This window comes from Schistocerca nitens, chromosome 2 (assembly GCF_023898315.1).
Source record: "Schistocerca nitens isolate TAMUIC-IGC-003100 chromosome 2, iqSchNite1.1, whole genome shotgun sequence".
Classification (NCBI taxonomy): domain Eukaryota; kingdom Metazoa; phylum Arthropoda; class Insecta; order Orthoptera; family Acrididae; genus Schistocerca; species Schistocerca nitens.
In genome coordinates, this window is record NC_064615.1 from 394,271 (window position 1) to 420,727 (window position 26,457).

At 43.9% G+C, this 26,457-nt stretch overlaps 1 protein-coding gene across 1 annotated transcript in view; it reads left to right on the forward strand.

Annotated features, from left to right (window-relative positions):
* The window catches only part of LOC126235972 (cytochrome P450 9e2-like), an 83,767-nt gene that overhangs the window by 29,024 nt on the left and 28,286 nt on the right, over positions 1–26,457 (forward strand). Inside the window, exon 2 of the mRNA XM_049944943.1 lies at positions 18,336–18,584. Within this exon, the coding sequence (XP_049800900.1) occupies positions 18,336–18,584 (249 nt within the window). The remainder of the gene's footprint in view (positions 1–18,335; positions 18,585–26,457) is intronic.

Genomic DNA, 26,457 nt, shown 5'->3' on the forward strand with positions numbered 1-26,457 from the left:
TAATTAAGAAAAGTACTTGACTTTGTGGACTAGGCAATATTTTTGCATAAGTTGAAACTTTGTGGGATTAGGGAGAAAGCTCAACAATCGTTCAGTTCATTTCTGGGAGGTAGAAAGCAGAACTTTGTTCTCCAGCGTCAACAAATAAGAAAGAGATTTGAAGCTGACTGGAGTCATGAAAAGTGGGGGTGCCAGTAGATTTCATTTTGGATCCATTATTTTTCTCGATAAATATCCGCGCCACTAAACGTGTCAGATGACGCAAAAACTTTTCCGTCTGCAGATGAGATAACTGTTATCCTAAGAAACTTAGACCTAATGTAAATGACATATTTAATCCCATATTCGGTAAAATCACCATACGGCTTTCAGAGAACAGGTTAATGCTTACCTTCAACAAAACGTAATTCTTACAGTTTCTGAAACGGAACTCCCATAAAAGCGAAATGTTAGTACCCCAAGCTAGTGTAACAATCATTGAAATCTGACATTTTAAATTGTTGGGACTGAGGGTAGATGCAAAGATTTTTGCAGATGACACGGTCAAGACCTTGCATGGAAGTTGAAGGATGTCATCTTTACTGTAGCACTAATCTGTATTATTTCTCACCCTGAAGCCGAAGGCTTGTTTACTTTGGTTGCTTTCCTTCTATTACCTCCTATGGTATCGTAATTTTGCTTTGGGTTGCATGGTACTACGGAACCTGATAATTAAATACACAAAAACTAACGTACTCGTTTATTTAATAGATATGTATCGTGTACCCAATAGATATTTGTCGATAATTTTACTATATGTTAATTATACAGTTTTTCAAACATATGAATCACTCGCCATAAATTGTACCTAAATAAAGACATGTACAATTTTTCTCCGCAGCTTGTTCGCATACTAACTCTGCGAGAGGAGGGAAGTGTATCAGAATTTTTTGTATTTTGTGTTTCGCACATTGTAAACAAATATTAATTAGTTATAGTTATTTCATACTTTTTAGGAACAGAATGGCGTGATATGCGGACCATATTAACTCCTGCATTTTCCGTAGTGAAGATGAAGAGCATGTTTATGCCGATGTCAGAGATTTGCCAACAGATGACTGATTATCTAGACAAGAAAATTGCCGAATATCTAGGTAAGTAACTATACAATCAGAGAACAGTGTTATTTTCATAGCATAGCAAACTCTCCTGTTTTATACCGGGTCAGGAGTCGACAGGAGCATTTTCTCTGGTGTTTCGGCAGTTATTTGCAATTTCGTTTTTGCACTGTGTAGCTGAGGTCAGCGCAAACAATTACCGCTCGTATCGACTTTCAAGCGCTTCCCGGTGTCAACTGAAAGCGTCGGTTTGTTTCCCACTGCAAACAAAATTACTTTTAAATCGGAGGTTTACGTGCCCATTCGCTAGAACGCTCCAAAATTAGTCTAGTCCGATATTCGTTTTATCGATATGTATTAACAGGGACAATAAAACACGAGAAGTAAGCAGCCGTCCAGCAGCGGCTGAGTAGCGCTGCACGCTTGCTGGTAGCAGTGAACGCGGGCCAGGAGGCAGTGATGTCGCTGTTGGGGTACTCGGTTGTTCTTCGAGTTTTACTGTCATTGTTGATACAAGCTGATAGAGAGAATCTCGCTCTAGACTAAACTGGGACAGCTCTGTCGAATGAGCACGTAAAATTCTGCTTTAAAAATAATTTTCTCTGTAACGCGAAACAAGCTGACGCTCTCCGTCGATACTCGGCGTTGCATGGAAGACATGAACACTTTGCTTGAGCTGACTACTGCTAGACAACGCAGAAACAAATTGCAAGTATTTAATAGAGCACCTGATGTTTAGTTTAGTTATGTCATGTTCCGTAGTTCATTTTCACTATTATTTTATCGATGTGATGTTGGAACAAGTCAGATTACAAGATATATATACACACATGAATAGCGCTAATATTAATATGACTGAAATTTTTAGTTCTACACATGCGACTACATTTGGAGCTAATTTTTTTTTTTTTTTTTACCAGTTCTGAAACAGAAACTCGTCCATGGAATAGAAGGAGTTGTCCAAAATAAATGATTTTAAGCTAGATTTAAAACTTGATCTGCTACCTGCGAGACACATTATGCTGTTGGGCAAATGATCAAAGATTTTTGTTGCTGAATAATGTACTCCTTTTTGAGCAACTGACAGCTTCAATAACGGATAGGAAAGGTCATCTTTCTCTCTAGTGTTGTACGTATGAACATCACTGTTCTTCGCGAATTGAGATGGATTATTTATAACGAATTTCATTAGCGAATATATGTACTCCGATGGTGCAGTTAAAATACCTAACTGCTTGAACAGGTGCCTACATGACGTCCTTGGCTGAACACCACTAATTATTCTCACTGCTCTCTTTTGTGCAAACAATACATTATGTCTGAGTGGTGAGTTATCCTAGAAAACTATTCCGTAAGACGTTACTGTGTGGAAATAGCAAAGTACGTTAGGAGGCTGATCTGTTTATTACCAAGACTAGCGACTATACGGAGAGCGAAAGAAGCTGAACTTAGTTGTTTGAGGAGCTCAGTAATATGCTTCTTCCAGTTCAAGCTGTCATCAATGTGAACATCCAAAAATTAGGAGAAATCTACCCTGTTAACTGAGCCCTGTTCATATGCTACATCAATTGTCGGTATGACTCTATTCGGTGTACAGAACTGGATATGGTGAGTATTTTCAAAATTAAGGGAGAGTCCATTTTATGAGAACCACTCAATAATTCTTTGAAAGACATCCTTAACAATACCTTCAGCTGCTTTTTCTGGAATGGGATTTATTATAACACTCGTGTCATCTGCAAAAAGTACTAGTTCTGCTTGCTAATCTTTAAGTGAAAGGTCATTCACATGAAGAAGGAACTGCAGAAGACCCAAAATTGATAACTCCACATTAACTAGAATTTACCACCCTCCCAACATTATTTGTCTTATTCAGAACAACTTTTTGCTTTCTGTTCGTTAAGTATGATTCAAACGATCTGTGTGTATAGCCTTCAATTCCATAAAACCTGAGTTTTTCTAAGAGTGTGACATGATCCACACAGTCAAATGCCTTGGATAGATCACAAAAAATACCAGCTGGCGATAATTTGTTATTTAGGGCTTGTACTATTTGATGGGTAAATGTGTAGATAGCATTCTCAGTCGAGTTACCCTTCCGGAATCCAAACTGTGACATGCTGAGTAAATTATTTTCACTTAAATGTGATACTACTCTTGAATACATAACTTTTTCGAATATTTTAGAAAATGAAGTCAGCAATGAGATTGGTCTACAATTATTTAAGTCACTCTTGTCCTCTTTATTATGAAGAGGTTTGACAATTGCGTATTTCAATCTGTCTAGAAAAATTCCCTGTGCCAGTGAAGCATTCCATATACCAGTAAGGACTCCACTTATTACATTAGAATAACACTTCAGAAATCTGTTAGAGTCTCCATCAACACCACACGAGCTCTTGTTTTTCGGTATATTTATAATTCCCTTAATTTCAGTGGCGGATGTTGGTGTTATTTCTAAGGGCCTAAGGTCCTGGGGAATGACATTTTTAACATATTTTTTTGCTTCTTCAACTCAACCCTTTAACCATATTTTTGCTGCTACATTCAGAAAGTGAGTGTTAAAAATAGTTGCAACTTGTGAATTATCACTCACTATCATCATTTAGCTTTATGACTATACCAGAGAACTGCTCCTGACGACCCTTAGTGGATGATGATGATGATGATGATGATGATGGAGATGGAGAGGGTTGTATGGGCGCACGACGGAAAGGTCTTCAGCGTCCGCTCAGTAACAGAATGAGACTGGTGTCAAGAAAATACTCAGAACAGTAAGATAAAACAGAACGTAAGACACAGGAAACAAGGTTGCAAAAATATGTGCCTACCCACACCGAAACGTGGGACGAAGCATGCCGACAGCAGTAAAACATGGACAACACAAGAAGAAAGTGGTAGAGGGAGCGAAAACTATATAGCAGATGGAAGTGGCCGGCTGACCGCAAGGAAGAAAGGGAGGAGTCAGCCACTCTGCAATACACTAAAACCTCCAGCCTAAAAGTTTAGGCCAGACTCCAGACACATCACAAAACTCTAAAATCCTAGACACACACGTCTCATCGTTAGCTAAAACACAAGGCAGATCCCCATCAACTTGTGCTTCTGCCCTTGCATCACGGTATAAAATGCACTCTGTTAAAATGTGCCGGACAGAGATGTGCACACCACAAGCATCACAAAACGGAGGATCCTCCCGCCGTAATAAGAAGCTATGCGTCAGAGGTCAGTGCCCGATCCGAAGACGCGTGAGGGTCTCTACTTCCCGCCTGAGCAACCGGCAGGAGGAACGCCACGACCGAGTTGTTGACGTCACCAACCGCGATTTATTGTCCGTCACCGCCAGCCATTCTTCCTCCCACAACTCCATGCACTTCCTGTGGAGAGCAGAGATGACAGACTGCAAGGGAATAGGACACTGGACCACATCCTGCTCTCTGCAGGCCTCCTTGGCAGCCCGATCGGCCTTTCATTGCCCAATATTCCCACATGACCAGGCACCCAGCAGAAGGACACGTCCTTACCCCGCCATTGGAGCAAGTACAGTTGGTCATGTATCAGCTGGACCATCTCCTCAGTTGTGTACAGATTCTGCAGTGATTGTAAGGCACTAAGAGATTCGGAGCAGAGGAGAAATCGATTGCCCCGAACACGATTCATCTGCTCCAGTGCCTCCAGGATCGGGTGGAGCACCGCTGCGAAAACGGTATTTTCATCAGGGAGGCGAATCCGGGTAACATGATCAGGGAACACTACAGAATAGCCAAGGAAATTCTCCTGTTCGGAGCCATTAGTGTAAACGACGGTAAAACCGTGATGCACATCTAAAATGTTGAAAAACTGAGATAGGAATGTAAAATCTGGTGTGCTATCTTTTTTAAAATTAGTCAAATCTAAAATAAGTCTGGGTTTCTGGAGGAGCCAAGGTGGAGATCTGCTCCAACCGCGACGGAAAACATGAAGGCCAGCCATATCCATCGCAGAGAGGCAATCCTGTGCGCGAATCCCATAGGGCCGCGTCGCTCGTTGCCGGTTATGAAATAGCCGTGCCAGAGGAAGCTGAGCAACGGTATGGTATGCAGGGGTGTATGGTGTGGACAAAGTTTTATACGCCTGACGCACCGTAAGTAGCTGCCGACGCATATGACGTTGCGGTTCACCAGCCTCTGCACAGAGGCTTGGAATGGGGCTAGTTCTGAATGCCCCAGTGGCCAACCGAAGTCCTTCATGGTGCACAACGTCCAACATTTTTAAGTAAGAAGCCGTCGCAGACCCACACACCGTGCACCCATATTCGAGCGAGATCGCACAAACGCCCTGTAACTCTGGAGCAGACAAGTCCTGTCGGCTCACCGTGTACTGCGGCTAAGACACTTTAAAATACTTAAAGCCTTAAGTGACCGTCGTTTCAGGTCTTTAAGATGAGGTAACCGCGTAAGCTTCGAGTCAAAAATGAGTCCCAGAAATCTCACCGTGTCTTTAAAACTAAGGACAGTGTCCCTCACCCTCAATTCAGGAAACGTTAAAATCGAACGAGAACGGTGAAAAAGAACACATACAGACTTCTCGGTGGAAAACTTAAAACCACTCTTCTGCGCCCAGTCATCCAAACGTCTAAGAGTAAGTTGCAACTGACGCGTTGTCATTGCAAGGCTTGAAGAGAGCAAAACAAAGAGTAATCATCCACAAACCAGGAACACTAGACAGGACTTTTCACTATGGACGTAATGCTATTAATAGCGATGGCAAAGACAGTCACACGTAAAACGCTACCCTGAGGGACACCGTTCTCCTGCTCAAAGCAGGCAGACAGGACGCCACCAATTCGGTATCTAAAATATCGTGGCGAGAGGAAAGACTGAATAAAAAGTGGAAGACAACCACGAAAACCCCATTCGTGAAGCGGCTCCAGGATGAGACGCCTCCAAGTGGTATCGTAGGCCTTCTCGATGTCAAAAAATACACATAGAAGGTGATGATGGCGTAGGAAAGCCAGGAGGGCAAGGTTATCGAAGGTGGAACGAGACCTCCTCAACCCACACTGAAAGCGACTAAGGAGTTGCCGGGATTCTAACATCCAGACAAGGCGGCGGTTGACCATCCACTCCAAGGTCTTTCCCATGAGGGCAACACTACGGTAGCTACTCGGGCTCGCGCGGTCTTTCCCAGGTTTTAAAAAAGGAATTAAAACTGCCTCACGCCACGAGTCAGGAAAGTGAGCTGACGCCCAAATGGCGTTAAAAAGTGCGAGGAGGATTTCTTTGTTGCGCCTTGTGAGGTGCCGTAGCGTACTGTAATGGATCCTGTCGTGACCAGGGGATGTGTCACGAGCTGCAGACAATACAGAATCCAGCTTCCACATAGAAAATGGGTAGTTGTAAACTTCATTAGAGGTGGACTGGAAGTCCAGACTACACATCCCAGCAAACGCTCTATGGCGCTGGAAACCGGGATCCTGACTGGCTGTTGCAGTAACCATGGCAAAATACTGTGCCATAGTCTGGGCAATGTCTCGCGGATCCGTGTGGAGAGTGCCGTAAACCATTACGGAAGCCATGGGGCACCTCCATTCTCTCCCAGAAATTCTCCTGATGGTCTCCCACGCAATGGCACTTTTGGTGGAACGATTAATGGTGTTCAGGAATTGCTGCCACGACCTCTTCTTGCTCTCTCGAATAATGCGGCGACATCTTGCCCTCGCCACCCGAAGGGCTGCAAGATTCTCAGTAGTCGGCCGATCCTGGAACCTACGCAGAGCCGCACGCCTGGTCCTGATTGCAGAGCGGCATTCGGCACTCCACCAAGGGACAGGTTGCCTCTTCCGGTGGCCTGTGGACTGTGGAATGGATGCTGCAGCGGCGTGGTGGACCGTTTTGGTAATATGATACATCCACGCCTCAACATTCGCACAGTGTTTGGAACTGGGCCAACTGGCTATAAAGTGTCCACTCGGCCCCACTGAGCACCCATCGTGGTGGTCTCCTTTCAGGGCCCACGCCATCTGGCAGGTGAATCCAGATTGTGATCACTGCCGTGGAAGTCAGCAACCACTTCCCACTGAGCACTGGTGGCAAGAGCTGGAGAGCAAAGCGAGAGATCAATGGCAGAGAACGACCCAGTCGCTGTGTTGAAGTGAGTGCTCTGTCGAGCATTGAGCAAGTAGGCACAGGATGACAGGAGAAGCCTCTCGATTGCTCTATTCCTGGGACAGGTAATTGCAAAGCCCCAAAGCACATTGTGGGCATTAAAATCACCACAAATAATAAACGGCTGGGGGAGCTGTGTAAGAAGGTCGGTGAGGGCCGCTTCATCAAGTGCATCACGTGGGGGCAAGTAAAGAGTACACACAGTCAATGGATGACGCACGTGCACGGACACAGCGACGGCCTGTAAAGTCGTCGTAAGTGAGAGAGGCGAGGAGTGGTAGTCCGTCCTGGCGAAAATACCTACGCCTCCTCTAGCTCTCTTTCCACGCAGGTCATCCTTTTTGTGGAGTGTATAGCCTCGTAGCTCGGGGGAGTAAGATGGATGGTTTCATCTGACTCTTCCCCAGAGCTGATGGAGTGCGACATATGTGTGGGGCAATCATCTCGCCTTACGACTGCCCCTCCACCTGCTGCAGTCTCCCCACCCCGTCGGAGAGAGAGGATGAAGGTGCTACCCCCGTCATAGATGGCTCCCATACTTAAGTGCAACTTGCAGGGGTTCAGGACGCATGTGGAGGAACTTCGTCTACTCTCTCAAGGTAGACCTCTGTGTCTGTGTCTCCAGGAGACCCTTAGTGGAGACACCCTGCATTCTATGTGGTCATCTGTGTAAGAAAATTCCAGTGTACGTGCACTTGTCTCGTAGGGACATGCCTTAGACAATATGCGAGATGTATCAGTGAACGTGATAAAAGATTCCAGTGGCGAAGGACAAGTGTATCAATTTGAGGTAGAGCTCCAAGTCCAGAAACGATTGCCTCGAAAGTTGTAAGCGAATTTTTTAAAAAATGGTAATGGTTTACTCTTGGTCGTCCTTAATTGTAAAAACGCAAGAAGACCAATTTTCGTATTAATTTTACCATCTGCACAATTTACACAACGTGTAACATTCCCAACAGTTATTCAAAGTTGCGTCTTCTAACTTCTACGTAGGCTTGACATCATAGCACAAACTTCTGCTGTACTTGTTGGAAAAATGACGATGATGTTAGAACGGTACCACAGGCAGCAAGAATTCTTGTCAGGAGATCCTCTGAATTTTCGATAGTTTTGCTGCGAACAAGACTTTTCACGTGACCCCTTAACAGCAAATGAAGTACAATCAAATTAGGTGTACAAGTTGACCAGAAATCAGGATCATCTCTTCCTAGCTATCTCTGTGGGAACGTTAAATGTTCACGAGCGATACTCTAAACTGCTTGGTTTGAGCGTGTAAATGGTTATTCGTGATAATTCGGAAATTTGTGGTAAATTCTTAAGGGACGAAACTGCTGAGGTCATCGGACGCTAGGCTTGTACAGTACCTACGCTAACTTAAACTAACTTACTCTAAGGACAATAGATACTCCCATGCCCGAGGCAGGACTCGAACCTCTGACGGGGGTAGCCGCGTGAACCGTGGGAAGGCGTCCTAGACAGCGCGGTGTGTAAATGGTTTTGTGACACTCTACCGCTAACGTAAGGGCAGGGCAGTAAAGTTGTATGTACCAGTCCGCTGCACGGAATCAGTGCAGTAAGACGTTTTGATTGGCGACTTGAAGGAATTGTAGAAAGGATCCCATGACTACACCGCGAATGAACTTTCATGATGTGGTGGTGCATAAAGTCGAACTCTACAACGTGTATAGAAGGCATAGCGCACCACACTCAGCCATCTACCAATTTTGTTCACCAAAGACCGAGACTAATTTTTAGAGGTGTTTGAAAGGCACTGCCATCTAGCAGCTGCTCTGTGCACTACTGAGTATCCTCAACTGCCACCAGGCGCCACCCCTGCCTGATCTCAACCGTTCTTCGGCAGTAGCGTCTTGAATGCGGTTGTAGCTTGAGCGGACTGTAAAGTTTACAATGGAAGAAAGTCGACAGCAACATTACGCAAATAACTTTTTAGTTCTGCTTTAGAAGACTGCTTCAGAAACGCTTCAAAATCTTCCCAGAGCTCATGGTGAGTACAACGTGTTTTGCTGCTTGTTTCCGGTGGCATAAGGCTTTCAAAAATGGACCAGGCATTGTGAGTTGAAAAGAAGAGAGACAGCCCCCACGACTGTCCTTACTCACGCCAAAATCAACAATGCGACAGCAGTCATGTATGGCTCAAACCAGTCTGACGAGCCGTTGAAAAGTGTCACGACTGTGTGTTTGCTGGATTCCCAGAATAGTGAGTCCTGCTCTGAAGTAAAACACAGTTGACGTTTGATACTTTTAGAAACTGTGTGTCCAAGATGAAAGGGACGATTGATGGAAGCCATCATCACTGCCGATGAATCTTGGTTCTACAGCTGTGACCGTGAAGTGAAAAGACAAGAGTACAGACTGGGTTCAAAGGGCATAGTCCCGCCCGAAAATAGCACAGGTCCAAATGTCAGCCAATAAGGCGTCGGTGGTCACATATTTTATGAGGGTTGGAACTTCAATAATGGCAACTATTTATTTACAGCCCGCACAAAATGGATACGTGTTTCAAAGTTTTACTGACCTTCAAGGTAGTCACCAGCATCGTGTATAACCCGTTGCCAGCGATGTGGAAGTCGTAGGATACTCTTAGCAGTGCCAGTTGCGTTGACAGTTCGAGCAGCGCGGTCTATTGCCCGACGAATTTGTAGCAGTTCTGAAACGAATGCCGTGAAGTGCTTCTTTCAGTTTAGAAATCGAGTTGAACTCACTAGGCCTTAAGTCAGGGGAGTGCAGTAGGTGGTATAGCACTTAGCAGCCCCATCTGTCAAACAAATCAGCAACAGCTTGCACTATACGTGGTTGAGCATTGTCCTGCAAAATGATGGTCAAGTCCTGCAGAAAGTGTCATCACTTCTGTCTCTATGCTGTTCATTTTTGGAACACTTCCAACAACTACCACAGTGATACTACAATACGTTCCGCTTCGTAGCTTTTGATAGTTGTTTCCGGACTTGGGTTTGCTACCCAGGTACAATGGTATTATTCCGCCATCTCTGGAAATTTTTTCGTCACTACAGAGAGAGTATTCGCTCAGGTTTTTTTTCCCTCAGAGCGGCACTTGCGACCTGTCCTCAATTAATTGCTGGATGTATTCCAATTTCTGTCTTCCTCTACAGGTTTTGCCATCTACAGCTCCGTCTAGCACCGTGGAAGTTATTTCCTCATGTCTTCCCGGCCGGAGTGGCCGAGCGGTTCTAGGCGCTGGAACCGGGCGACCACTACGGTCGCAGGTTCGAATGCTGCCTCAGGTATGGATGTGTGTCATGTCCTTAGGTTAGTTAGGTTTAAGTATTTCTAAGTTCTAGGGGACTGATGACCTCAGAAGTTAAGTCCCATAGTGCTCAGAGCTATTTTTGAACCTCACGTCTTTACAATGTCCTATCATCCTGTCCGTTCTCCTTATTAGAGTTTTCCACATATTCCTTTCCTCTCCGAATCTCTGCAGAACCTCCTCATTTCTTACCTTATCAGTCCACCTAATCTTCAACATTCGTCTGCAGCACCACATCTCAAATGTTTCCATTCTCTTCTGTTCCAGTTTTTCCACAGTCCATGTTTCACTGCCATACAATTCTGTACTCCAGACGTACATCCTCATAAATTTCTTCCTCAAGATTAAGGCCTATCTTTGATGCTAGTAGACTTCTCTTGGCAAGGAATGCCCCTTCTGCCAGTGCCGGTCTGCTTTTGATGTCCTCCTTGTTCCGTCCGTCACTGGTTATTTTACTGCCTAGGTAGCGGAATTCCTTAACTTTATTTACTTCATGACCTTCGATCCTGATGTTAAGTTTCTCGCTGTTCTCATTTCTACTACTTGTCATTACTTTCATCTTTCTTCGATTTACTCTCAATCCATACTCTGTACTCATTAGATGTTCATTCCGTTCAGCATATCGTGTAATTCTTCTTCACTTTCACTCAACATAGCAATGTCATCAGCGAATCTTATCATTGATGTCCTTTTACCTTGAATTTTAACTCCACTCCTGCACCTTCCTTTTATTTTCATCGTTGCTTCTTCGATGTACAGATTGAACAGTAGGGGCGAAAGACTACATCGCTGTCTTACGCCCTTTTTAATCCGAATACTTCGTTCTTGGTAATCCACTCTTATTATTCCCTCTTGTCTCTTGTACATGTTGTATATTACCAGTCGCTCCCTATAGTTTACCCCTATTTTTCTCAGGATTTCGAACATCTAGCACCATCTTACAACGTCGAACGCTTTTTGCAGGTCGACAGATCCTGTGAATATGTCTTGATTTTTCTGCAGTCTTGCTCTTGCTGTCAACCGCAACGTCAGAATTGCCTCTCTCGCGCCTTTACCTTTCCTAACGCCGGACTGATCCTCATCCAGTGCTTCATCAATTTTCTTTTCCATTCTTCTGTATATTATTCTTATAAGCAGCTTGGATGCACGAGCTGTTAAACTGATTTTGCGATAATTCTCGCACTTGTCAGCTCTTGCCGTCTTCGGAATTGTGTGGATGATGCCTTTCGGAAAGTCAGATGGTATGTCGCCACACTCATACATTCTACACACCAACGTGAATAGTCGTTTTGTTGCCACTTCCCCCAATGATTTTAGAAATTCTGATGGAATGTTATCTATCCCTTCTGCCTTATTTTATCTTAAGTCCTCCAAAGCTCTTTTAAATTCTGATTCTAACACCGGGTACCATATCTCTTCTAAATCGACTCCTGTTTCTTCTTCTATCACATCAGACAAATCTCCCCCCTCATAGAGGTTTCAGTGTATTCTTTCCATCTATCCGCTTTCTCCTCTGCATTTCACAGTGGAATTCCCGTTATCACCCTTGCTTTTAATGTCACCGAAGGTTGTTTTGACTTTCCTGTGTGCTGAGTCTGTCCTTCGGACAACGATTTCTTTTTCGATTTCTTGACATTTTTCCTGCAGCCATTTCGCTTTAGCTTTCCTGCGCTTCCTATTTATTTCATTCCTCAGCGACCTGTTTTTCTGTATTCCTGAGTTTCCTGCAACATTTTTGTACTTCCTCCTTTCATCGATCAATTGAAGTATTTCTTCTGCTACCCATGGTTTCTTCGCAGTTACCCACTTTGTACCTATGTTTTCTTTCCCAAATTCTGTTATGGCCCTTTTTAGAGATGTCCATCCCTCTTGAACTGTATTGCCTACTGAGCTATTCCTTATTGCTGCATCTATAGCCTTAGAGAAATTGAACTGTAGCTCGTCATTCCTTAGTACTTCCGTATCCACTTCTTTGCATATTGATTCTTCCTGACTAATGTCTTAAGCTTCAGCCTACTCTTCATCACTACTATATTGTGATTTGAGTCTATGTAAGCACCTTGGTACGCCTTACAATCCAGTACCTGATTTCGGAATCTCTGTCTGACCATGACCATAATGTAATCTAACTGAACTCTTCCCGTATCATCCGGCGTTTTCCAAGTATACCTCCTCCTCTTGTGATTCTTGAACAGAGTATTCGCTGTTACTAGTTCAAACTTATTACAGAACTCAATTAGTCTTTCTCCTCTCTCATTCCTTGTCCCAAGCCCATATTCTCCTGTCACCTTTTCTTCTACTCAATCCTCCTACAACGCTACAGTCGCAGGTTCGAATCCTGCCTCGGGCATGGATGTGTGTGATGTCCTTAGGTTAGTTAGGTTTAAGTAGTTCTAAGTTCTAGGGGATTGATGACCTCAGAAGTTAAGTCCCATAGTGCTCAGAGCCATTCAATCCTTCTCTTCACCTGCAACTTGAGACATCGGCATGTGTACCTGAACTATCGGTGTCGGTGTCGGTTTACTGTCGATTCTGATAAAAACAACCCTTTCACTGAACTGTTCACAACAAGACGCTCTCTTCCCTACCTTCCTATTCTTAACGAATCCTACTTCCCTTATACCATTTTGTGCTGCTGTTGATATTACACTGTACTCATCTGTCAAGAAATCCTTGTCTTGTTTCCATTTCTTATTTCACCTACTATATTTAGATTGAGCCTTTGCATTTCCCGCTTCAGCTTTTCTAGCTTCTCTACTACATTCAGGCTTCTCACATTCCACGCCCAGACTCGTAGAACGTTATGCTTTCGTTGGTTGTTCAATCTTTTTTCCATGGTCGCCAGCCCTTTGGCTGTCCCCTCCCGGTGATCCGAATGAGGGTGACTTCTTGTGCCGGAAGCCTTCGGCCACCAATGCTGATTATTAATCAAAATTACAGCAGCGGCGAGATTCGAACCTGGGACCGCAGGCGTTTTGGTTATGAATGAAAGGCGTATCTCCGTCTGCTATTTATTTTATTTTTATTGAAATGAATCAGATTGTGGGGTGGCGGAGGCAGGGTGGGCAGGGGTCGCAGCCGGAGGCCTGGCCACGACGTCTCCTCCCTCCCATTCTGGGGATGTGATGTGGTACACAGGATGCAATGGGTGTATTGTTTTGAACGTTTTTTGCTATTTTATTTGGCTTTTATTTTTATTTTTACTTTCTTTCTTTTTTAACAGTAAGAAAGTAACTGAAACTAGTAAGCACACTCAGTTGCGTCGAGGTGGGGTCGCACCTAACTGAAAACATGCTTATAGTTGCAGCAAAGGGCATAAAGAAAGAGAGCGAAGTGTGAGGCTAAGGAAGCCATGAAACAAAAACGGTACTACATGTTGCACCGGATGGGAAACAAAAACTGCGAAGAACGTTTCGCACCGGGGACAAAAAGAGGAAATGGGGCAAATAGTGCTACAGAGTGCGAGGGGTCACGATGACACTCTCTGTCTGCTGCATCATCCAGGTATGACGTCTCGCAATGACCAAGATAGAGCCCACGTTGTACCGTGTAGTGTTCTATCATCGACTTGTAATTTTAGCTTCTCTTACCCGTGATGTTCCAGCTACGTGGAGGGTCGTGGAACGTACTCCACAAATAATTGGAAAAATATTGTCGATGCTTTGGGCTACGGAGAATCTTGCAATATCGTTCCTGCAAGTAGTTCCAAAAGTCTAAAGGGTCCTTAGTGCCGTCTGGAAACAAATAATGCACTGCAGGTCCACGAAGCTGCGTCATGGCATTAGTTTTCGTGGGTGGGTGATACGTCTCATCAGGGACAAGATAGTCTTGGGGTCGATATGATTCGGCGTAACTCGAAGGAAGTATGCTGATATTTGCTTCACTAAGTGCCACACTGCCGTAGACTCGCTACAGCTAAGACGGTGTTCATCGTTGTCTTGAACGCAACAGCTCGTGCACGTCTGTGAGTCTACCATGTGGATCACATGTAGCCTTGATCTGGTCACCTGCTTACCTTTGACAGTGATATACCAGATCGCTGTGACGGCAGTGTCCAGTGCTACCTGGTGAATTGTCCTCCACACTACTCGCCAGTTGACGTTCGGGTGCTTCCTCTCCACGACGTTATCGGGTCGTTCGCGTTGCAGGACCCGATAAACCGTATTTGTCGTCACGCTGAATCGCTGGTAAGGCAAGTCGAACGTAACTGAGTTCGAGGTAAAAGACACCGATGTAGAAGAGCGAGGAGGGGCATGGTGTATCGGCACAGGTGGCAACAGGGAGGGCGGTGCTAGTTCTTCTATTAACAAACTGGTCAGACTGTCCGGACGACGGTGCCATAGTTTGACTAATGTGCCCACAAATAGGGCGACCGCTCTGTCATGAACGTGATAAAGACCAAGCCCTCCCCGATCCGGGGGAAGGGTGAGAGTCTCATATTTGATCTTGAAAAGCATTCCTGAACTCACGGAGGACCCAAAAGCCGCAAGTATACGGCGAGCTAACATCACCGGTATAGGTAATATCTGGGCGATGTGCAGAATGCGTGACGCTAAATGTGTGTTGATATACTGGGTCCGTTGGACGATGTCCAGGGCTCGTAGGCGGTTGCTGGATATCCCAGTCCAAACATTTCGTAAAAGCCGTCGAAAGTTGTGAGCAGCGGTTCGTCCTATATCGTCTGTGAAATCAATGCCGAGACATTTCAAAGTATCGCTGAGCTGTAAGGGAGTGACTGCGCTCCGACAGTCCGACCTTGATGTTCATCGCCACCGGTTTTGCGACGTCGATACGACTACCAGTGGCCATGCCATATTTCGCTATCCAATTCAGTACCCTGGTGGTGTCGTCGCCGTTGCGGATGACAATCACTAGGTCGTCAGAGTATGCTTTACATCGGAAAGTGTGGCCTCGTAACGTCATACCCTTTAGTCGTTGGCGCAGGCCGCATTGGAGTGGTTCCATGGCCACAGCGTAAAGTAAAGTGGACAGAGGGCAGCCTTGGCGTATCGACCGAGAAATTGTGAGGGGCTGCGTAGGTCGGCCGTTGACGTCGCGCCACGGAGTAGTCGCATGACGACAATGACGAATGGCCGTGGGTACCGCATATGTTGGAGGACCGCTTCCAAACAGACGTGGTCCACGCGATCGAAAGCTTGACTGAAATCGATTGCCACCAGCGCACCCTTCAGACGACATCAAGTCATGATATTCACTGAGTGCTGTTTGAATATTATTGTCGCCTCCTAATGACGTTTGATCCGGTGAGATGACGTGTCGTAAGGTCTGGTGTGTGCACGCCGCCAACAGTCGAGAAAAGATCTTAAAGTCGCTGTTCAATAGCGTCAGTGGGTGGTAGTCCTGCAGCCGTGAGCCACCGGACGGTTTGTGAATAGGAATAACCATCCGTTCCACAAGGGTCGCAGGGATAGTAGTTCGCGACGGTGACGGTGCCGTAAATCGTACGAGATCGTAGAACGCTGTGTTTATGTTTTGTTGCGTGGTGAGGCAACGAACGTCCTCCGTATCGATGAAGCGTATCAGCGCTCTTTGGCGTTTTTTACGTTCACGAGGTACGTCTAACATCGACGGTCGTTGGCTCGGTTTCCGATCCTTCGTCCTCGAGCGGATGACCGCCCCCTCTGGGTGGTGTCGCATATTAGCGATGATCTGAGCGTTAGCACGGTAGACCGCCGTTTGTCGTTCCGGAGACGGTGCCATAGCACCGCAGTCACGCAGTACCCTGAAGTAAAAATCGAGTGTATGTCGATGCCAAGCAGCGTGGTCGCGACCGTAGGTTATCAACGTTCGCCTCAGTGCCGGTTTGGCGCAGTCCAACCACCAGCGGAACGTTGTGGGATATGCACGGAGGCGATTTTCACAGGAATGCCACATATCCTCAACGGCTTGGCGACAATCCGGGTACGACAGGTGAGCGATGTTTAGTTTCCACGGGCTGCAGTTTCTCCACACTTGCTGCCGCCGCAGGGTGACGGCACAGATGTAAGCTGAGTGGTCCGAGAAAGCTGCAGGCCACAGTTCCGCATCCTGTGTCTCAGCGGCAAGACAGCATGAGACATAAATCCGGTCGATGTGACTGGAAGATTGCCTCGTGAAGTGTGTGAATCCCGGTCGGTGACCGTGAAGATGTTCCCAAGTGTCCACCATGTGCAGGTCTCGAATTAGAGTCTCAATTTCCGGAGACGGATTATGTCATGGGAGTTGGTCTCTGGGCGCCATTACACAATTGTAGTCACCTCCAAAAACCAGATGGTCGTGGTGGCCTTGGAAGGTTTAGATTGGGGAGCTGATGCACCAGAAAAATATGAAACATTTGAGGATTTTGTGTCAGGTTTTTGAAAGAGTACTGGTCAAAAGAAAAACAAAGTGCTGTCATAGAAGCTTTTAAGAAGGCTCCATGGTATGACAGGAGGATTAGGGAGAATATGAGAGAATATTGTGAGAAGTGCATCAGTAAACTGAAATATTTGGACAGCCCATGGAGTGACAATGACACTATAGAAGTATTGATAGGGAAGTTGCTCCTAATACAAGATGTGGGTTGATAGGAAATGTTAATACTATTAAAGATTTTCTGAACAGAGTGAGGGATGTAGACAGTTGGCAAGTGGGTTGTTCATTTAATGAAAACAGGCATGTAGATGGTCATCATGAGAATCAGGATAGAATAGGAAGAGTGAACCAAGTAAATGTTAGAGGTAGAGGAAGAGGCCGAGGCCGAGGAAATTTCAGAGGAAATAGCCAAGGTTATCAGACAGTAGGGGAGTCACGAGAGGGAAACAGAACCCCGCTACAGTGATCGCCCATGCTGGTGCGGGTCGTAGGTTAGGGCCTATTGAATTTTCAAATTACCATGGTAATGTAAGGGATACAGTGATGTGTAATAGTATTAGTAATGATTATGGTAATAGGGTATGTAGTCATCATGGTCTGGTGATTGAAGAAATTGGACCTGAAGTTAATGGTGAAGGTGGTAAGGAATTAAGGGACCCATGTATGGAAAGATTGTCCCAGGTGTATGAGGGAGTTAAAGAATATGAAGGGCAGCAAAAGAGGTAGATAAAGGAACAGAAGATATTGCAAAATGCTAGTGATAATAGTGAAAGGAAGAATATAAGTAACGGTTGCAGTAGGGGAGGATAGAAAGAAAGTAGTGAAAAGGCTGCGTGCTTTGCATGAATGTGATGATTTAAGATAAAATGTTAAGCTAGGAGATGGGTCAATTTCGGAGGTCAATGGAGAAGTGATGAATACACATGCTTTGAACCATAAAGGGAGAGTAATTAATGAGGAAGAACTTAATGTTTTTAGTATTCATAGAGATGTAGGAATAGCAGACGATGATAAGGGGGAAGTAAGTGTTTGTGCTCTTCAGAAATGTCTGGAAGGGAATGAAAGTTCAAAGTTGAATTGTGATGACTGGGTTCATGGAGAAATTGAGCAGGATTTGTTACGCGAAGAAAGTAGTGATGAGGAGGATAGGATTAAGCAACCTTTTGTGAAAATTGTAATGTATGATGGGGAAGAAAAAGCTCTTTTGGATGCAGGTAGTGAAATTAGTGCTATTGCTGAAAGTTTATTTAATAACATAAAGGAACATAATGAAGTGATGAATGTACCAGTAGTAGGTTTGAAGATAGTGGGTGCTACAGGGAAATTAAGCAAGGTTATTAAACATCAAATAATTCTGGAATTTGGCATTTGGGACGTAGGTCTAGTATATAATTTTTTTCATAGTACCTGGGTTAACAGTGAATATTATATTGGGCATTGGTTGGTTGACAGAGTGCAAAGCAGAGATAAATTGTGGGGAAGGTTTTGTTAATTTTGAGGGTGATGGATCAAGGATCAGTGTGATGTTTGATGGATTGGTTATAGACAAGGACAACTTATTAGGGCATTTGAAAGTGAAGATGATGCCTGTAGGGAGTAGTTTGGGTAATGTTAAGCTGAACTTGGATTATAGAAGTGAGGAGGATACAAATGGACTGATAGACGAACTGGAGAACCAAATGTCTCAAGTTGAAGGGTTAGGTGAATGCCAGAAAGGAGAACTGAAAGAAATGTTGTGGGTAAATAGAGAAGATTTTTCTGACAAAGCGGGAAGAGTAAAGAATATTGAATGTAAGTTGGATATCAAACTGCATGAACCTTTTTCGAAAAAACCATACTCCACAACGTTCGTGCAGAGAGAAGCGGTGAATAAAGAGACTGAGAGGATGTTGGATTGTGGTGTTATAGAGCGAGGGAAGAGTGAATATAATTCACATTTGTTCGTTGTGGGCAAGAAAGATGGTAGTGTGAGACTAGTTATTGATGCCAGAATGTTAAATGAAGTGGTAAGGAGAGAAACTGATAGGCCAGAAAGTATAGAGTGGATGTTATAGAGGTATCACAATGTAAACTATCTTAGTAGTCTTGACCTGACCTCCGGATACTGGCAGGTGCCACTTGCCAAGGAATATAGGAAGTACACAGCATTTTTGGTAAACGGGAAGTGTTATCAGTACACTGTTGTCCCATTTGGGCTGAATATTAGTGTATCTGTTTTTATACGAGCCCTTGATCAAGTATTAGGACCAGAGTTGAGTTCAAAACTAACAATATATGTGGATGACCTATTAGTTGCCACTGAGTCATGGGAAGAACATTGTTGTCTATTAAATGAGTTGTTTCAAGCCTTAAGGAAAGGGGGAATGACCCTGAGACTCAAAAAGTGTGAGTTTGTTCGCAAGGAGATAAAGTTTTTGGGTAGAATTTTGTCTAATACTGGTATTAAAGTCGATTAAGACAAAATGAAAGCAATTGAAGAGTGTCCATCCCCGAGGAATAGAAAAGAGTTGAAATCTTTATGGGTATGTGTTGTGTACACAGGTCCGCGTAGTCAGCGCGTACACAACTTTCCCACTAGAGCGCGCCTCGCTATGCACAACAGCGCAGGCGCAGCGCTCGTCCGTCTCCGCACAACGAGATGGCGCTGTCATAGAGACGGACCAAATTATGCTTCCGCCGATCCGCGTATCAATATGTAATGCAGCCAATGAGATTGCTGCTAACGTAGAACCTTTTCTCCTCGCGGATCACACTCGCGCAATGATACCTGAACGCGTGAGGTGTTATAACGAGTGTACAGACCTCCGATTAGTCAGTCTGCATTAGTCTGTACGAGTCTGCATTTATCTGCACCTGTCTGTACCAGTCTGCATTAGTCTGCATTAGTCTGTAGTCAAGTTTCAGTCTGCGCCTAATAAGATTACCATATTCCTGTACATAGCCATGAAGAGAAATGTATAGACACTTTGTCAAGTATCAGAGATATGTGTGAATAAGACCAAAGGAACTTCAGAATGTCAATTGTAAACAGCATCCAGAATCAAGTTAAGTTATTTTTGTGCTTGTTATTATTTTAATAAATGTGTTTGAAAATTAATCAAGTTCTATTTAAAGTTGGTTACCGTCAATCTGCTACTCTAAGCGTGCAAGTGGCATTTCTATCATCTGACCTACCGGCAGAAGATAAACACGCAACGATAAGACCACAAGACATATTGCTGACACTTGCTTACTTCGTTAGAGCGACAAGTCAAATAATCTGATGGTGTGTGTACCGATGGTATACAGTACGCACACCACAGTATGTGTGATTTTTACCGTAATTTTGTGTCAGGGCAAGTTTTTAACAACCCATCTTTGAAGAAGTTATTGAGTCCTAAAGTGAGCTATGTTTGGACAGAAGAGTGTCAGAAAGCCTTTAATGAACTTAAGGAAGCTTTGAAAGAGGAAAAGATTTTACACCATCCTGATCTTAGTAAACCATTTTGTTTGGGGACTGATTCGAGTGGGTACAGTATTAGAGTGAAATTGTTTCAAAATTTTGGGGATGAGGGAAATGAAGTTCATAGGACGATAGCCTTTGCAAGTAGGTCATTGACCAGGTATGAGAGAAATTACATTGTGACTGAATGTGAAGAATTGGCAATAGTTTGAGGATTCCAAAGGTTTAGAGATTACCTATGGGGAAATAAAACTATCATTTATACTGATCACAGAGCCCTTACATTTTTCAAAAAGTTTCAGCTGGTACATAGACAGTTGACAAGATGGACTTTGTTCTTACAACAGTTTCCTTTTTAGATAAAGTATGTTAAAGGTACACAGAACAAAACTGCAGATGCTTTATCCAGGTTACCGTTGAGTGAAGGTAATGAGGTGGGGTACGATATGGATGAGGAACATGTAACATTATTTTATATAAAAGGTGTTCAAGGGGAAAAAATTTAAGGGATTTGTAAGAACATGAGAAGGTACCAGAATCAGGATGAAATATAGAAGATGATGAAAATTCTGATGATTGGAGAGTGTGTTGGCCTCAGGAATATATAGATGAGATAACAGATTATATACATTTGAGTTTTGGACATGTAGGTGCTAACAAGTGTGTACAGAAGTTAAGGGAAAGTGTGTCTTTTGACAACATGGTAAGGAGAGTGAACAACCGAATCAAAACCTGTGACAAATGTCAAAGAGCAAAAGTTACAAATCAAACATGTAAGCTTCCTATACAAAATATTAAACCGAATGATGTGATGGAACCGTTATCTGTGGATCTTTGTGGTGCATTGCTGAAGACTAAGGGAGGTTTTGCGTACATTTTTGTAGTCTTAGAAGTATTTTATAAACTTATAAAACTCTATCCGTTACGTAAAGCTACTGGGAAAGCCGTTTTGAGCAAGTTGGAAGGTGATTATTTTGTGATGTTTGGGAAACCTAAATCCATATTGTTTGACAATGGGTCACAGTTTGCATGTAAGAAGTGGAAAGAAGTTCTTACTAATCAGGGAGTTACAGTAATTTACACTTCAACATATCACCCACAGGGGAACCCCATAGTACGTTATATGATGGAGATTGGCAGATTCTGTTGTACCTACAGTAGCAGTAACCACAGTTCTTGGAGAGATATAGTAGGAAATATTGAAGAGGTTATGAATACTATTGATCATGATGTAACAGGGTTTACTCCTCAGGAGATTATGGAAGGTGAGAGACAGAAAAGTTTGGTGGAGGAAAAGTTATCTTTCCCTACTAAGGAGGAATTAAGTTGGGACGAAAAGAAGAAAAGAGTAAGAGAGCTGGTAGAGAAGAAACTGTTGAAAAGGAAGAAAGGACATGATGACAAAATAAAAGGTCTTGAATTAAGAAGAGGGGATATAGTTTTAGTTAAAACATATGAGAAGTCTAAAGAAATAAATAGTGAGATTTCTAAATTCTTTGATGTGTAAAAAGGTCCATTTGAGGTGGCTAGTATACCCCACCAGAATGCATTTTATCTGGTTTACCCAAAATCGAAAAAGAAGTTTGCTCTTAAAAGTATAGTGGATTTAAAGCCTTATAGGGCAAGGAATCTGAAACCTTAATTCAGTATTTGGTTTGTAAATAATTTTGTGAGGAGTAGAATATGACCTATAACTGCTGAACAGAGTCAAATGCTAATGAGATTGTAAGACGATAAAGTTTATGTGTGCATGAAATTTTAAATAGTGACCATATTGTAACAAATTAAACCAATATATGTCAAAGAACACAGACAATATGATGTAATAATCTGTAATTTTGCAAATTATATTGAATGATATGACACACAGTTAGGGAATACTCACTCCAAAAGATTATATATATGAAATATATTCAATTGATATTTGACAGGCAGTATATACCATATTTATTTTGTATCTGTGATAGTGAGGGTAAATAAAAAATATGACGCTATAGTTAAAATGTGAAAAGAGAGAGAGGGAGCAAGCTTTAAAAAACAGTAATACAATGACAAGACTTTGCATGGGCAGAATACGAACACGTATGTGTATATATTCAGGTTCATAGTGTATAATTGTAGCTATATATATTTTTCTTGAACTGAACACATAATGTTTTTTCTTCTTTTTCATTATGGTCAAATTTCCGTAGTGTAATGAATTAGTTATTTGCTTCAGTGAGAGATATGTTTTGCTTAATATGTGAAAGTTATGTAAATTTTTTTTGCTGTTAGATAAGTTCGCAACGGCCTTGCCACAGTGGATACACCGGTTCCCGTGAGATCACCGAAGTTAAGCGCTGTCGGGCGTGGCCGGCGCTTGGATGGGTCACCATCCCGCCGCCACGTGCTGTTGCCATTTTTCGGGGTGCACTCAGCCTCGTGATGCCAATTGAGGAGCTACTCGACCGAATAGTAGCGGCTCCGGTCAAAGAAAACCGTCATAACGACCGGGAGAGCGGTGTGCTGACCCCATGCCCCTCCTATCCGCATCCTCACCTGAGGATGATACGGCGGTCGGATGGTCCCGATGGGTCGCTTGCGGCCTGCAGACGGAGTTAGTTAGTGTTAGATAAGTTCATCTCTTTTAAAATTGATTGACAATTTATAACGCAAATTGACAAAGTGCCAAAGTTAAAGATAAACAAATCACTTGTAGCATATGGCTTATATGTGTAAGGACATTTTATCATAAGATGTACTGTGGAACATCTCATGATAAAATGGGGGCATATGTAAAGAAATTGCATTCCCCGAAATCCGATAATATTTTTTTCCTTTTGTGCATTACCTTGTCGTAGTATGTACGTATCATTTATTTCAACTATTCTTTATTTGTTAATACGTCACATTGTTTCTTCATTCATTTTGCTACTGTTTTATATTTTATATTGTACGAATATGAATGTTCTGGTTCTATATGCTTTGTAAAACTTTGGTTAGGTTAGCAGAAGTACTGTGTCAGAGAGAGAGCGAACGACTATCGATAGAGAGCGTGCGAGTTGTCGTGGTACGTGGCCGGTTCGCGGGTGGAAAAACGTGGCAGAGTTCGGCGTGAAAGACGGTGATACGCGGAGGGAAAATTAACTACAGTGTGTCCGCTGTGTCAATAGGAGATCGTGCATTATTAAATGAACAGTAAAACCTGAAAAGTATATCGAGTGTTTGCGGTGACGATTTTACATACTGTGTGAACTTGTGACAATTAGGCGTGAATCAGACACCATTGTCGCGTGGAGACACTAACTGTTAGAATTGCGTGAAAGTGGAACAAACTAAAATGTTAAGTAAAGGAACAGTGCTGTGATTTGATCAAGAAACATTTATTATATCGTCCAAACTGTCTTAAAGACGACGACGTAAATTGAACTGATGTTTACCGGACTGTTATAAACACATGTGACTGTTTTCCTGTGGCAACACGGTGAAAGAACTGTGCGAAGTATTGGTATTAACCGGCTATATATCGTAAATACTAAAGACATTGCATAATTCCGACCTACCCGCACCGCGTGATTAATAAACTATTAATAATAAAACGTCGCGCACGTAACGACAACGCACACACTGGAACTATTATTATCACGCCAGTGCTGCCAGCTGATTGGACTACAACGGAGACGTGGACCACCGCCGTAACTGGAATATTAATGAAACAGGAGGATCCATCATTATCTTCACACCACGAACCAGCATTCACTTCACATATCGTCCACGCGGACCACCGCTGACGTCATCGCACTGCCTGCAGCAACAGTTAAGACATTAAAAGAAAATTGTTTCGCTCTCCTGGCATCCATGCTTTCTTGCAAGGTCGGTCGGTGATTATCGCAGGAGGGGCAGCCGTTGTAGAGGCCGGATCCGGTACTGTAGACTCCATCATGGCCTCAATATCGGGGGCGGCTATCGGACGAATGTGGTCAGCGTCGGAAAGGGCTGCCGCCCGTGCAACCTCGGCGTAATTGAGAGGAACGGTCGTCACCGTAGGAGGCATAGATTGGCTGAAATGGCTCTGAGCACTATGGGACTTAACATCTGAGGTCATCAGTCCCCTAGAACTTAGAACTACACATCCATGGCCGAGGCAGGATTCGAACTTGCGACCGTAGCAATCGCGCGGTTCCGGACTGAAGCGCCTAGAACCGCTCGGCCACCCCGCCGGCGAGGCATAGATTCACCCATCGGAATTTAAGTAAGCCGTCGTCGGAGACTTGGCGTGCCCTTCTTGGCCACAACGGGAACAAGTGTCTGGCTGACCGTCATACATAATGACCCCCTGCATCCGCCTTTGACAAGATAAGATGGTACATGTTTGGTCAGTTCAATTTTGATCTGTCGCACCCCGTTAAGAACCGGGTACGTTGTAAAGGTGTCCATTTTCCGGTGATGTGGCTGACCACTCTACCGTAAGGCTGGAAAGCAAAGCCGCGGTGGCTACGTCCGGTGGGACTTCGAAAGGGAGTTGGAAGACACGTATCGTACGGAGGCCAAGCTCCGCGTGATCGATAGAGACCGCCCCAATATGGCCATCAGCATGTTTGAATTTAAGATCGTTCGCATGTGTGCACACGATTCTGTTGCACACCTCGTCACTTACTAACTTGACGAAGACAACACTGCTCGTGATACAGAGATGGATACCAATTATGTACTGCGGTTAAGTTTTAACGTTGTCACACAGAAAACATTCCACTTCAAAAGCTCGCGGTTGTGCATGATCGGGTTGAAAACTGATCTTGTTGGTGGTTTGTCTGTATGAATGTGCCATATTGCGTCGGTAGTGATGGACTCTGAACTAGCGGCGCCGAAGTAGTAAACAACTACGGGCACCCGCGACCGCGCAGACGGGACGTAAACAAAACGTCCTCTGCGGAATTCAGACTGTGTCCTAGACCATTATTGGGGATGGGTTTACATCAGGGAGAATCGAATGAATTCGAACGATACAGTCTGCTCCCCCCCCCCCTCCCACTTACGTAAAAGGCGCAGAATGTTCATAAAACTACGTGAAACTCCTAGAAAAGTTCTTTGTGATATTTTTGAACTCGTGCATCACATTGTCTCGATTGTCAATGTCAAGGCGTTGACCGTCGACCTGAATTTCTGCGTTTTGTCGCTTTATGGTAGGCTCTTATTGATAACACCAAGTTTCGTCACCCGGTACGATTTTCTTTATCAGGAAACTACTGTCCATGTTTGGCATTTCAATCATGTCGCGACTGCCGTCCACGCGTCGTTGTTTTGTTTCGGACTCATGGTATGGGGGACTAATTTTGCACACACTCTGCTCTTTTAAGGAAGTTCTGGAGGTGTTGCAGGACTGCGATTTGTGACATAGCAACGCTGAAACACTGCGTCCGCACGTCCACTATTAAAACTGTCGGCTCATAACTGAGTGTTCGAATACATATCTCTTATTTACATTCCTTAGTTCATGGGTGGGTTATTCCGCTGACGTCTTTCATACGCTAGGAATAAAATCGGTCTCGTGACTTTTTGGGCAGTCTGTGCAGATGTCTGCGTGTTAGAGAACTAACAGGGAGAAGTTACAAGTGGCCAAGTCTACTTTAACTACGCCGTCGAGAATCGGAAACATGAGGAAGACTAAAACGACTAGTCGACTATGAGGTCATCATAAATGGAGCACGATCTAGGATTGAGGAAATGTTGTTGGTGTGGTCTTCAGTCTAAAGACTTTGGTGCAGCTCTCCATGCTACTCTAACCTGTGCAAGCATCATCTCTCGGTCTCATCTCTACGATTTTTACCCCTATACCCCCCCCCCCCCTTCAGCCCCCTAAGCATTCTTCCAGTACTAAAGTGGTGATCCCTTGATGCCGCAGAATGTATCCTATCAACCGACCCCTTCTTCTAGCCTCATTAGTTATGTGATCTACCCTTCTAATCGTCAGCATTCTTCTATAGTACCACATTTCAAATATCTCTATTCTCTCTAGTCTAAACTGTTTATCGTCCATGTTTCACTTCTTCAGTAATGGTTTTTTCGCCATTGCCAGTCTACATTTTATATCCACCCTACTTCGACCATCGTCAGTTATTTTGCTCCCCAAATAGCAAAACTGATTTACTACTT